This window comes from Macaca thibetana, chromosome Y (assembly GCF_024542745.1).
Source record: "Macaca thibetana thibetana isolate TM-01 chromosome Y, ASM2454274v1, whole genome shotgun sequence".
NCBI lineage: Eukaryota > Metazoa > Chordata > Mammalia > Primates > Cercopithecidae > Macaca > Macaca thibetana.
In genome coordinates, this window is record NC_065599.1 from 13788540 (window position 1) to 13803044 (window position 14505).

The 14505-nt window shown below is 46.5% G+C and overlaps 1 protein-coding gene across 1 annotated transcript in view; it reads right to left on the minus strand.

The window, feature by feature from the left end:
• Positions 1 to 2087: 2087 nt before the first annotated feature.
• Positions 2088 to 14505, minus strand: part of LOC126947108 (matrix-remodeling-associated protein 5) — a 34338-nt gene continuing 21920 nt past the window's right edge. The window contains exons 5-7 of the mRNA XM_050777725.1: positions 9268 to 14241; positions 6270 to 7170; positions 2088 to 5144 (exon numbers count right to left, since the gene is read on the minus strand). Coding sequence (XP_050633682.1) covers positions 3236 to 5144; positions 6270 to 7170; positions 9268 to 14241 — 7784 coding nt within the window. The 3' untranslated portion in view covers positions 2088 to 3235. The remainder of the gene's footprint in view (positions 5145 to 6269; positions 7171 to 9267; positions 14242 to 14505) is intronic.

A 14505-nucleotide genomic window follows, 5' to 3' on the forward strand; every position in this document is an offset into this window, starting at 1 on the left:
TTTGTCCATATCATTCTGCCCAGCCATTCTTCTATTCTTGGCTCCATGAAAATGCTACGTCAGCCATCAAAATATAGCTCTTTCTTAATGGGACTACAATCCCACCTGTTTTTTCATCCCCTAGAATCTGAATGCTCTCTGAACCACTTTGAATGTTTCCAAATGCCTCTTCAGCCCATCACCTCATGTGAATGCAGAAATTTGGGTTGATAGGATGTTTTTACCATTTTTTTCCAGGTAAAATTTCACCAAGGTATGTCCTGCAGAAACATTCTCTACACCTAGGAGAATTTACCTCCCCAGATCTCAGTTTCCGCATCATTCACTGAAGCAGGGAGTCCAGATGAATGTGTTTCTAAAACCCTCTGCTGCGTGTATTTATCTAGCACAGTGTTTTCTAACCAGGGATGGTACAGCCTCATGGGGAGAATGTGGCCATGTCCAGAGACCGTTTTGGTTGTCACACTGGGGTGGTGGATGCTCCTGGCATCTGGTGGGTGGAGCCCAGGGACGCTGCTCAACACCCTACAGTGCACAGGACGGTCCCACCACAGAGAATCCTCCAGCCCCAGATGTCCATAGTGCTGAGGCTGAGAAATCCTTAGCATGAGAAACTCAATCTATTATCTATCTATCTATCTATCTATCTATCTATCTATCTATCTATTTTCCATCCATCCATCACCCATCCAACCATCCATCGTCTATTTTTCTATCTACCCATCTATCATCTACCCAACTACCTATCTAATCCACCCAACCATCTCTCATCAGTCTATGTATGTATCTATCCATCTATTGATCATCCATTCAATGATTTATTACCTATCATCTATCTATAATTCATCCAAACATCCATCATCTATTTATCTATATACCTATCTATCTAACATTCACCCAACCATCCATCATTTATCCATCTGTGTATCTGTCATCCATCCAACCATCCACCGTTTATCTATCAATCAATCATCCATCCAACCATCTATTATCTATCGACCTATCTTACTCCTTTCTATATTTATTATCTATTTATATCTATAAATCATCTATCTGTATCAATCTTTATGTCTCCTATCCATATATATTATCTATCTGTCATCTATCTACCATCTATCTATCACTTATCTATCTATATCAATCTTCTGTCAGTTATTTATCTACCAATCTAATCTGTTCTTTATGTCAGTGGCTCTCAGCTAGGAGCAAGTTTGCACCCCCTAAAGGGGCATTTGGCAATGTCCAGAGACATTTTTGGTCATCACAATTTTGGGGGTTGGAGGGGTACTAGTATCTGGTGGGTAGAGCCCAGGGATGCTGCTCAACACCCTACAAAGGACACCCCAGCCCAGAGAATCATCCAGCCCCAAATGTCATTCATGTGCATTTTGAGAGACCTTGCATCATCTGAAGAGCCTGTCTATTGAGGATAAACACTCCAAGCACCACCTCCTCCTCCACCTCTCTGCCTCCTCAGGCCTCTCTTGATATCCAACACACAGTAAGGGCTGTGCAGATATATTTAAGCAGATAAGTGGATTGATGAATGAGAGACAGGCTCTTTGCCTCCCACAGAGTTTAAAAAAAAAATGCATTCTTTAGTTTCCATGACCGACATTCTTTAACAATTGGCGACAGTGCATTTCTTGAAATGCTGACAGTCATATTTTTCCCAAATGTTTATCTTGTCTGCCTTTTTCCTTCCTCTCAGGGGAAGCAAAAGAAGGACAGTTTTGCATATTTGTGGAACACCAGTACATGTATTTCCAGATGTCTCTTTGACAAAAAATTAAAAAAGAAAAATCCTGAAGGATTTCCTAGAACACTGCTTCTCAGTCCCCACACTGTCTTGCTGCATACTGAAATTGTCACTACATGCAAGTGACACTCAAACTCTGCCTTCCTGCCTGCCCAATCTGTCATCAGAAGCATTACCTTTGACTCAGTTTCCTTGCCTGTTAAAAATGTGTAGAGAAGATAATCATTGAGAGAAGGTGAATGAAAGCAGTTTTTTCAACCACGCTGATGGAAACCCAAATTCATGTGACTCTCTTTTGTTTGAAAATAGCATTGTCATCACTGCCTGGTTTTTGGGAGAATATTATTTTATTATCAAATGTACAGTATATTGACCTTAAAAATACAGTACAGCAGTCATGGAAATAACAAGTCTTGTATTATTCATGGGCACAGACTGACTCATGGCTGGGGAAGAAGCAGCCACCTTAGACTGGATGGACAGCTCAGATACTGCAGAGAAATTTCTGAACTTTTAGGAGAAGACTCTAGATTCAATTCTGTAAAGCTATGATGCAGTTTTCTCTTTCCTTTCCTCTCACCTCCTCTGAGCACAGCTTTCAACAAAAACTTTGCATACAAAGAAATCTAATATTGCAGCCTTCCCCACTGCAGGGTTCCTGGAGAAGGTGATATAACAGTGGTTACTGAATTTGAAGGAGGTTGGAGAGGAATTTTTTAAAATTGTATTTCCATGTCTGCTGTAATGTATCCAAGTCTTGTAAAGACCAATAATTTATTAATTTTAATGAGACAGAAAGTATTTCTCCTTCTAGTCTCATCGTCTGATTTGAGAGGAAAAATATATATAAAACATTATATAAAAGGTGAGTTCCAGGAAGAAATGGATTTTTTCATATAAAATGGTAGCTGTATGTATGTAACTCTGAATTTAAAATATATATATATATATATCAATCACTCTGCTTCTAAATCCTTATTGGGCAAGCTGGAGTTTTGAAGTGACAGAGGAAATAACTGAAAGATGACTTGTCAATCTGGAACAAAGTCTACCATGTAAAAACTGCAGCAGGTTAACTAGGTGATGCGTCTTTAATGGGGTAGTGGGGGATTGTTCGTGTCTATGGTTTATTTTTGGTGAATGTTCTGCAGATATCCTATGGACGCTTATGAAGGCAGTTGAGTGGCATTTGCAAAAAAAGAAAAATTGCAGTCAGAGCACAGATACAGCGAATGAAGCCTCTGGAATGATGTAAACACAAAAGAAAGTTCCCAGCGAGGCTGAGCCCTCCTTCTGGTGTCTGTATTGCTTCCTTTTCCCAACAATGGTAGATCAAGTTCAACCTCAACTTGAAACCCACAGGGGGCCACCATGCACTATGACACATTATTTAAGAGCTCCGATTCCCCAGCCTGACTTCCCGTACAAACCGCGCTTTGTTGTCAGTTCCTAAGCAATCATTCTGGAATCCACATTTCAGAAGACATGGATGTAAGTTGTTTTGGAGTCACTGCCGAGAATGTTTTTTGCCATGCACTTGTAGAAGCCGGCGTCTCTCTGTGTGGCATGCTGGATGGTCAGTGATCCCTGGGGGTGAAGAAATCTGTTTCCATACAGACGAGCCTGAACCCCTGCCTTCAGATGCGACTTATCCGGCAACTCCCACGTGATGTCAGCTTTGGGAATCCCCATAGCCATGCAGTTCAGTTTCACGGTGTTCCCGGGCCGGGTGTAGATGACGGGGGTGGGCTCGCTGGTGATCCGGGGAGGATAGGCGATCACAATCACGGGGATGCTGGTGACCGAAGGGCCGTACTCCGTCTCCATCCTGCATACATAGGTACCCCTGTCAAACACCGAGGCCTCACGAACCGCGAGGGTGCCATTGTCCAGAAGGGAAATGCGCCCCAGGGCTTGGGGGCCCTCCAGACGCATGCCGTTGGGGAGCGTCCAGGAGAAACGTCCCTGCCCAGCCCCGGGAGGGGTGCAGGGGAGCTTCAGGGTCTCACCGTTGATGATGCTGACCAGGTTATGATACTGCTTGTTTGCTTCTGGTTTCAGCCCCACCTTCAGGGAGACCAGCCTCTCCGTGTGGCCAGCGGCGTTGCGGGCCACGCAGCGGTAGGCCCCGGCATCCACCGAGGAGAGACCGCTGATGTGGAGCATGCCGTCAGCCTTGTGGTAGAAGCGCTGCAGCTGCTGTCCGCTCTGCAGATCGGTGCCATTGGGAAGGACCCACACCAGGCTGGGTGTCGGGCTCCCCGCGGCAGAGCAGTTGAGGCTGATGGTGTGGCCCGCCATGGCCGTGATCTTCTCGCTGATCGGGTCGTGGAAGATGGGTTTCTCCATGGGCTCCAGGACAGTGAGCTGCACGATCAACCTGGCCTCCCCTCCCTCGTTGCGCGCCATGCATACTAGCTGAACGGAGTCGCTCTTCCTCAGACTCCTGATGTCTAGGGAACCGTTGCCATGGACAGTGACCCGATTTCCATAGTATGGAGCTGGCAGAACCACACCCTCGGGAAAAGCCCATAACACCCTCGGGGTGGGGATGCCTTCAGCTCTGCAGTCAATCAGTTTCCGACTGCCCCCGGCTGCTATCTCCCGCACAGTGGTGATGGGGTTGGGGCTACCGTTGATTTTGGGTGGCTGGACATTGACGTGAATCCACACGGTCTTCCTATCCTCTCCGGCGCTGTTCCTGACCAGGCAGGTGTAGTTGCCACTGTCAGAGCGCTGGGCTTTCTGAATAAGGAGAGTGCCATCTTGGTATATCTGATACTTCTCAGAGGCGGTGGGGATCACCCGGTTGGTTGGGGACAACCAAGTCACCTTGGGCATGGGTTCTCCTTTGGCCTCACAGGCTACAGTGGCCACGTCTCCATAGGGCACCTGAACCGCCAAGTAAGTCTTGTTCCGGATGGTGGCAGGCGCTGTCACCACCTTGACTCTGACTCTCATCTCGTCCTTCCCGACCTGATTTTCGGCAAAGCAGGTGTAGTCTCCTTCCTCCCTCATCCCCACTTCGTTAAAGTAGAGCGTCCCATTGTTGAAGACGACATAGCGCTTGGTGCGTCCACCGCTGTCATCTGACTGCATGAAGGAGTTCACCAGACTCCCATCCGGGAGGCTCCAGGAGATCTCAGGATTGGGAAGCCCGGTGGCCACACAGTCCACTTTCAGGTCACCCCCATAGAAGACTTTGTGGTCGTTCTCCTCCTTGTGCTCAATCTTGGCCGGTTTCATCACCACATTCACCTTGAGCACCACGTAGTCGTCACCAACCTTATTTCGAGCTACGCACAGGTAATCTCCAGCGTCTTTGTCCGTCACTGATTTTACCACCAGGGTCCCGTTGGCAAACACCTTGATTCTACTATCAAAACTACAGAAAAAAAGAAAAAGGAGTAGATGTCAGTTTCCCAAATGCTCTACTGTGGCATTAGGTCACTGGAATAACACAAAAATAGTTGGTTCTGTGATGCATCAGCCCAGATGGCTACTATTGCAAAATGCCCAATGGTTTGATCCACACACACTTGCAGGAATAGGATTGACATCTTCGACTACGTTTCATGCCCTTGAACCCATGGTCAGGCCAACCTAACATCAGATTCAACAGGGAGTTCTTATTTGCAGTCAATCACTTTCCACAACCTTCTCCAGGCTGTAAAAACCATTGGGCAAGAGAGGAGGAAGTTAAGTATTTGTTAAGAAGTTAGGTATTTCTTCTGGATCCGAGTTTAGAGGGACAACATTTCATTGCATAAAAATCACACACTGGGCCAGGAACAGGGGCTCAGGCCTGTCATCCCAGCACTTTGGGAGGTCAGGGTGGGAGGATTGCTTGAGGTGAAGTGTTCGAGATCACCCTTGGGAACATAGCAGATCCCATCTCTACAAAAAGTAAATAATAATAATAATAACAAGCCGTGCCTCGTGGTGTGCACCAGTAGTTTCAGCTACTCAGGAGGCTGAGGCTGGACGATCGCTTGAACACAGAAGTTTGAGGCTGCAGTGAGCTATAATCACACCACTGCACTCCAGCCTGGGCAACAGAGTGACACCCTGTCTCTAATGAATTTATTATTATTATTAGTTGAGATGGACTGTCACTCTGTCGTACAGGGTGGAGTGAAGTGGTGTGATCTTGATTTACTGCAACCTCCACCTCCCGGGTTCAAGCAATTCTCCTGCCTCAGCCTCCCGAGTAGCTGGAACTACAGACACTTGCCACCACGCCCGGCAAATTTTTGTATGTTTATTAGAGACAGTGTTTCACCATGTTGGCCGGGCTGGTCTCAAACTCCTGACCTCAAGTGATCTGCCCACCTTGGCCTCCCAAAGTGCTGGGATTACAGGCGTGAGCCACCGTGCCCTGCTAATTAATTTCATTTAATTTTATCGGACGCAGGGAGCAGTGTGTGTGCATATTCATCCTGAAAATGGACTCATATTCGTTGGGGCCACCAGCCCAGCGATTTACAGGAAGCCACGCAGAGCCGCCTACCTGAAGAGCGCGTCGATCATCCTCTTGGAGGGCAGCCTCCAAAGGATGCGCGGCCAGGGGTCCCCCGAGGCGCTGCAGTCCAGCTTGAGGGTCCCTCCGTACCTGACGTCCGTCCTCCGCGGAGAGGTGCCCGTGATGCGCGCGTTGGCTGCTGCACGCTGCACGTTCAGCTGCACTGTCCTGCGCGCGGAGCCCACCGGGTTGGCGGCCACGCACTCATAGCGCCCGCTGTCCTTGGGCGCGAGGTTGCGGATGTAGAGCGTCCCGTTGGGGAAAACGAACAAGTTCCCGTGGAGGAACTGCGAGGGGCGGATCTGGGTACCGTCCCCGAGCACCCAGCGCACGCTGGGCAGGGGCGCAGCCTTGGCAGTGCAGTGAATGTGAATGCTGAGCCCAGGGGGCAGCGAGATGTTCTCCAGCTTCTCCTGGTGGATAACCGGGGGCAGTGCCGCCACATGCAGGCGGATGGCCAGGCTGTCCGCCCCGGCTGCATTGCTGGCCACGCACTTATAGACGCCTCTGTCTGAGAAGGACGCCTCCTTGATGGAAAGGGTTCGGTTTTCGTGCAGGGTGATGCGGCCCTCCACGGGGGATACAGTTTGCCACACCCTCCTGTCTGGGAAGATCCAGGAAATTTGGGGGGCTGGGGTCCCTTTGGCCAGACACTCCATTGCAATGGTGTCTCCCAGGTAGACGGTGACGTCCTGGTAGTGGGAGGCTAGGATTTGAGGTTGCTGCACGGTGACCGAGAGCAAGACCACCATCCGGTCCAGGCCGTGCAGGTTGCTGGCGGTGCACATATACTGGCCTCGATCTTGCACTTGAACCTGCCGTATCACTAAGGTACCGTTCTTGAGAACCTCAAACCGTTGTATCCTGGTATTCGGAGTCATAAGAGCTCCTGGAGAAAAGTAACACAGTCAGCTTTGGCATAAACTGTGCCCTTTTGATAATGCTCAAACGAGCAGTATTAGTTAATCTAATTCTCCACTTTATCACTCAGACAGCAAAAGCAAATGTAGAAGGTAGAATGTTTTAGTGTTTTTTAAAGGTTTTTTTATATTTATTTTATTTGTTAGAGATAGGGTATTGCTCTGTCTCCCAGGTGAGGGTGCAGTGGTACAATCATAGCTCACTGTAGGCTCAACCTCCTGGACTCGGCCTTCTAAGTAGCTGGGACTATAGGTGCAGGCCACCACTCCTGGATAATTTTATTTTTTTTTTTTTTTTTGTAGAGACATGGTCTTGCTGTGTTGCCCAGGTTGGTCTTGAACTCCTGACCTCAAGTGATTCTCTTGTCTTGGCTACCCAGAATGCTGGGATTACAAGTGTGAGCCACCACACCCAGCCTGTTTTGGTGCTAACCGTTAAAGAAATGAAAAACTGAGATATCATCTCATGCCTGCTGGAATGTCTATTATCAAAAAGACCAAAAACAACAGACACTGGTGAAGATGTGGAGAAAAGGGCACCCTCGTACACTGTTGGTGGGAATGTAATTTGGTACAACCACTATGGAAAACAGTATGGAAGTTCCTCATAAAACTAACAATAGAGCTGCCTATAGTCTAGCAATCCCACTACTGGGTATTTAGACAAAGGAAATAACGTCAGTGTGTTGACAAGACATCTGCACTCCCGTATTTACTACAGTGCTATTCACAACAGCCAAGATATGGAATTCAGCTAAGTGTCCATCAATGAATGAATTGATAAAGAGAATGTGGCATATATGCACAATGAAATACCATTCTGTCTTTTGTTTTTCTTTCTTTCTTTTTTTTTTTTTTTTAAAAAAGAAGCGCCACTGCACTCCAGCCTGGGCGACAGAGCGAGACTCCGTCTCAAAAAAAAAAAAAAAAAAAAAAAAAAGGAAATTCTGTCATTTGCCACAACATAAATGAACCTGGAGGACATTAGGTTAAGTGAAATAAACCAGGCACAGAAAGACAAATACTGCATGATCTCATTTATATGTGCAATGTAAGAAAGTTGAACTCACTGAAGCTGAAGCAGATAGTGGTATGGTGGTTACCAGGGGATGGGGATGGGAGTAAAGGGAAGATATTAATTAAAGAGTATGAAGTTCAGTTAGGAGGAATATGCTTAAGTGGTATTATACTCATGGCAACTACAGGTAATAACAATTTAGCTTATACTTGAAAATTGTTGAGAGTAGATTTTGTGTTGTCATCACACACATACGAAATAAGTATGCTATAAAAAAAAGGATAGATAAAAAGAATGTTTTGTTTCTCTTTTTCATTTTTACACTAGTCCCAGAAACAGGGCCATCTTCAGGCAAAGGAGGGCAAACGTGGGTTTAATAGAGAATTCTAGAAGCAGGCATGAGTCCCAGCCACTTCCAAGGTGAGCTAAGATGGCACAAGCTCAATTACTAGAGACACAGCCTCCCCTTTATTTATTTATGCTAATGCTGTTCTCCTGAACTCCTCGGGCTAGCTGGCTGCATGGGCATGCCAGGCTTGCAGTGGCCAGCCACCCCTGCCCAGAGAGGCCCTTGAGTCCATAAGAAAGGTGAATTAATCCTAAAGTAAGACTCCGGTAACTCTCTCCTACACAAACTCTGGTTAAAGTGTAGATTGGGTACATATGGACATTAAGATAGGACAAATAGACCCTTGGGACTACTAGAGGAGAGAGGGAGGGGTGGCAAGGGCTGAAAAATCCACCTATCGGGTGCTGTGCTAGCTACCTGGGTAATGGGATCATCTGTGCCCCAAACCTCAGCATCATGCAATCTACCCGTGCGACAAACTTGCACATGCTCCCCCTGCATCTAAAACAAAAGCTGAAATTATAAAAATAACAATAAACGCTTATTCAAGTAAAAACAATTCCCCAAATGTGTTATAAAAATTTCTCCTAATGTGCTTATGTTGTTCAACACATGCTGTTTTAATGTATTATATTGCTAGCCAATAAAATAAAAATTGACCAAAAAAAAAAAAAAAAAGTAGATGCTTAAACATCTTACCTGTGGAAACCTTTGTCCAAGTAATGAAAGGCTTTGGTTTTCCTGTTGCCTCACAGGGGAACACAGCATCTGTCTCGGCAGTGATGGACACAGTCTGTGGGGACTTGGTGAGGATCTGGGGCTTTTCCCCAAGAGACCAGAATTTGGATGCAGGCGGTCCTCCTGCAAAGAACTTTGAGCTGCTCTGGTGGAAGCTTCCTGAGGACTGGACAGAAGATGTTACAAAGGAGACAGAACTCTGGGTGGAGGAGACCAGAGGGGTATTCTGTAAGTTAGTTGAGGGTGACCCCGTGGTCCGCGGAGTGTGCAACAACGGAGGTGCTGGAGGGCCAAAGTCCAGATGGAAGGTGCTATGGGAATGTATCCTGTTGTAGGAACCTGGATTAACTTTTCTCTCTCTCATTACTGGGGCAGGAGAAGTGGGTATCTGGGGTCTCAGGGTGACTCCCAGCTGTGGAAAAGAAAGAGTCCTGTTGGTAAAGAAAGGGAATCTTCCATTGGAATAATGAGGAATTCTTGGACTGGGAGGCTTTCCAACTGGGTTTCTTGCCTCAGGGATGTTGTTATTTCCAAACACTTTGGAGTAGCCATTGAATTGGTCAGTTCTTCGGTCAGCAAACTTACTAGGAATGCTGGGTTTGGACATGTGCAATGGGAGAGGAGTTGTTGTACTTGATAATCTTGGAGTTGTAAACTGCTTGTTCTCTGGTAAAGACCTAGAAGGATATGTAGTTATTTCTGGTTTGTTGGTCCAGTGATGAGGTGGCTGGAAAGTTACAAAGTATCTGGAAGCACTTTGTGTGGACATTTCAGGCAGCCTCACTGCTCCTGTTGGTAGGAACAGTTTGGGTTTGGCAGGGACTCTGGTTAGTTGATGAGAAGCATGAACTCTTCCATCCTGGTGGTGGCCATCTGGGCCATGTGGTAGACTCCTATTATCAAATACTTGCTTCTCCAATTCCAGCTTTATAGACAAGTTAAATGCATCCTGGTCGGAAGAGGGTGTTGATAATTCATTTGGCCCTGACATATGCTGTGTCCCTTCATTGTTCACTGGGGCTGCTTTGGTTTCTGGATTCCTCACATAATTCAAGAAAACATTTTCCTTGGAATCTCTAGATGTTTGAGATGTTCTTGGACTGAGAAGTGCTGGCTTAGTGGTGGTGGTTTCTCCCAAAGACATGAGAATCGTGCGTGGGGACGAGGATGCTAGCTCTTTCATCTGGGCGGCAGTAGGGGTGTGATTCTGTGGTCTAGTTTCAGAGAGTAGAATAGCTACAGTGGTTTCATGATGATCTTGATCAAGAGTGGTGGTTTCTGCCTGACTTGAAGACACCTGCACTTTTATGCTGGAGAGAGTTGTGGAAGAACCAACTTCTTCCTGTTGAAATGGTGTGGAGACTGTCACAGAGGATGAAAACTCAGAAGTAAAATCCACATCCTCGAGCTCTTTAAGAAGGGGAGGGTCTGTAAGGTTTTCCCCAGAAGTAGTAACAGGTATGTCTGTCTGTAGCCTCCCAGGCTGGGCTGTCCTTGAGGGATTCCAGGTTGGAGTTCCTGGAAAGCCTACAGGAGAGGATTCTTCCTTAAATTCTCCTGTAGTGGAGACCAAGGAGCAAGAAGTTGGTATGACATTAGTAATTGAGTCACCAGTGACTAAAGTGTCACTTTTATGTTTGTCGACATTTGTGGCATCATCATCCTTAATTTCTTTTCCATCTGTTGTGGGTTTATATGTGACTGGAAGTGTCTCTTGGATTTTATGGTAAGATGAATATATTTTTCTGGTGGTTGTCATGTAATCTAAGGAATCATAAGGGCCCTCAGTTTTCAGAGAAACAGTTGTAGGCAAAAGTATAGTTTCTGAACTGGGAGTAACAATGTTTCTATGTTTATTTTCTGGAGAAGGGCTGGGCTTAGATCCGGAAGCTCTTGAGCTCACTGTAGAAGGGGTATATCGATGTTTGTTTGGCCTCTTCCCGTGTTTTCTCCGTGGCGTTCCCTTGGATATGGGTTCTGCATTCTTCTCCATTTCCAACTGTTTGGGGGTATTAACTGTGTTATCCACCCAAGCTGTAGGAACCGGAGAACTCTCCACTTGATTTGAAATCTTAATTTCAAGTGCTTGAGTTGGTTGAGTAGAAAAAGTCTCTGATGGGGCAAAAGTTGTGGGTGGGGTTTGCTTGTGTCGGTGGCGGAATTTGTGGGGGCGTAATCTCTTTCTCCCATTGGGTCTCCTTCGAGGAGGGTGAGTGGTCATGGTGGATGACGAAGCAACTTTTTGCCTTGGAGTTGTTGTTGCTGTTGTGGTGTCTTTGTCTAGCAGGGTGCCAACTGTGGTTTCTGCAGGCTTCTTAACTGGAGACACACTGCTCATTATACCCAGTGTGGAGTCAGGCAAAGTGATGGATTTGCTCTGTTGGCCTTCACTCTCAGAACTTCTGGAGTGTGTGGGGTCTCCCGCTAGCATATCTCCTCCCTGTAGTGTCTGAGACTTCTCTTTCATACCTGTTTTAATCAGTAAGGTGTCTTGAGTGCTTAAACTACTTTTCACAAGCTGGATGTTCTCTGTCGGTCCTTGTAAATGTGATTTGCCTGGGACACCTTGTTCACCTATAGTAGAATCCTCAAATGACTTTGATGTACTAGAGTCATTAACCCAGGTGGTGGGGATTGGAGTAATGTGTGCAAAGGTGTATTCTTTCATGTTATCCTCATGTGTTTGTGAATTAGTCTCCAAATCTGGGTCAAAGTATTGCGCAGGCTCAGACTCAGCCAAGGAGACAGCATCCAATGGAGGCTCATACTCACTGGATGTGGGCTCTGGTGAGGATCCAACATCTGCTGCAGACCAACCCTCTGTTGCCGTCTCTTCATGGGTGGGCTCTTCATAGACTGTGTCTAAGGTGTGCAGAGTAGGAGATGGTTCATAAGGCTCAGATATAAGTGTAGGGGCTGCAGTCCACTTCAGGTCGCCTTCAGTGGAAGTTATCTCCTCAGTCTTCTCGGAAAACTCATAAACAACTTCTTCCAGAGGTGTGCTTGTTACTTCAGGTTCAACAAGAATAACTCCATTGTGGTTGTGTTCTAGTCCCATGCTGGCTGAGGAAATGGTACTCAAAACGTGCTTTTCTTCACCAAGTAGAGGTACATCTGCTGAGGATTCTTCAGCACTGGTCGCTGTCTGCACAGGAGATGCTGACGGGGGAGAAACAGCAGGCAAAGGTGGTGTGATTTCTAGACTCAAGGATGGAAGACTTGTGGTTTTAATCACTGGGGGTACTTCTGTGCCCTTAGGGAGATTTTTCCCACGGACTTTAGCTAAAATGTCAGCCCAGTGCTCTGGATTAATCTGTTTGTTTGCCATGTTTATCCTTCGTCTGGATTCAAACACTCTGCGACCTTCTGCAACATTGGTCTCTGGTTCTTTTTCCGAATGCTTCCAGAGTTTCAGCTTTCTTCTCCCTTTCTTGGCTTTCTTATCTCCATTGATGGCATCATCCTTTGTTTTGAGGAACACCTCTTGGTCCTTTGGATGCAGAAGTCTCCTTGAAGTGTTCTCTTCATCTCCCATGCCTGAGCCCCCTTCATCCTCCACGATGTCTTCTCTCACTCTGGAAAGAGCCTTTGCACCTGGGCGTCGGCCTCTTTTGGATGGCGAGCCAGACCCTTTCTTGGTCACTGTGATTCCCACGGTAAAATGGTCTGCCCCTTGCTGGTTGACAGCCACACATCTGTAGTAACCACTATCGCTGACTTGGACCTTTGGGATGGAAAGAGTTCCATTTGGCAGCATGTATACATGTGATGTGTTAGTCAAATCATTAATTATCCTTCTGTTTGGAAGAATCCAGCTAAGGTGGGCTTCGGGTATTGCTAAAGCATTGCAAGGCAACATCACCGGCTCTCCTGGGTTCTTGCCAATTGTCACTGTGTCTTTCTCGGCTGGCTGAGTGGAGGGAGACTGCACAAGTACCCTATATACCATGCGGTCCATTTCATCCCTCACTTGAGCAATGCACTGGTACAAGCCCGAGTCAGATGGCTCCATGGACTTGATCCTTAGCCAGCCACTGCTGAGAATGGAGAACTTGCTGTCTGGGTCATCCATGGGCGCTTTCAGGATGGAGCCATCTGGAAGCACCCAGAAGATAGACGGACTCTCAGAAGCTTTCACATTGCAGCTCAACTGGCATGGACCCCCTTCCAGGACAGTCTGATCTCTTTGCACAGCTCCACTAGGCTCAATCATTACCCAGCTTCTGCCCCGAGCCTGCCTTGTATCTTTGGGGGATATTGTTTGAGAATACTGGGTGTAGTAGGAAAGTAGCACCTTCTTGGCCGTACTCTGACGTCGGTTCAGCTGGATATCTATGGATGGCTGCATGACCCATTCTGGTTCTGCAAGAATCTGGGCTCTCACGCCTGTGTAGTAAAGAGCTTCCTCATCAGCATTCTGCCTGTACTGGTAGCTGACTCTGGGGTCTTTGCTGAGCATGAGCTCTCTGTGTAGCTTCACGGGAACTTCACTGTAGTATGCTATCAATTTCCATAGCTTTTCATAGTTTTCCCGGGTCATTGGACACTCAAAGTCCAAGGCAACTGTTGCATTTATGTCAATATCTGGAGGATCCGTTTGGTTCAAGTGAATTTTGTACACATCCATTGGTTTCTTGATGTCACAGACCAAGTTCACCATGTTCCCGTGCTCGTCAGTCATGTTCAAAGAGACATTCCACTGGGAGAGTTGGAATTTCTCCATGATGAGCTGGCTGTCACCATCCTCTTCTTGTTCTTGCTCCTCCTCAATACTGCTGCTCCTGTTCTGTCTCAGAGGAGACTCTATGGAAGGCTTCAGACAAGTCATGTCCTTCAGCTTGTGAATCTCATGTTTGTACAACTTCTTTGGACTGAAGCACATTGCACACAACTGACCACCTTCATAAGCTTTGTCCTTTTTACACTTCAGAATTCCTAAAACAAATAAGCAAATAGACACTCAATAGCGTAAGGAGCCAAAGAAAAGGCACGCCTTACACATGGCCAGAGAATAAAGCCTATGTTTGTGTCTTTATCACCCAGCTGTAATCCCATAACCAAGGAATCCTATACATGAGTTGCCTTTGAGGCTTCATGTTAAACCACAGTTTTAGCACACTGTGTGGTAACTAACGGGTGCTTTATAACTGCTTAACCATTAATAATAATTTTTACTTAAAAATACCTTAAAATACTTAC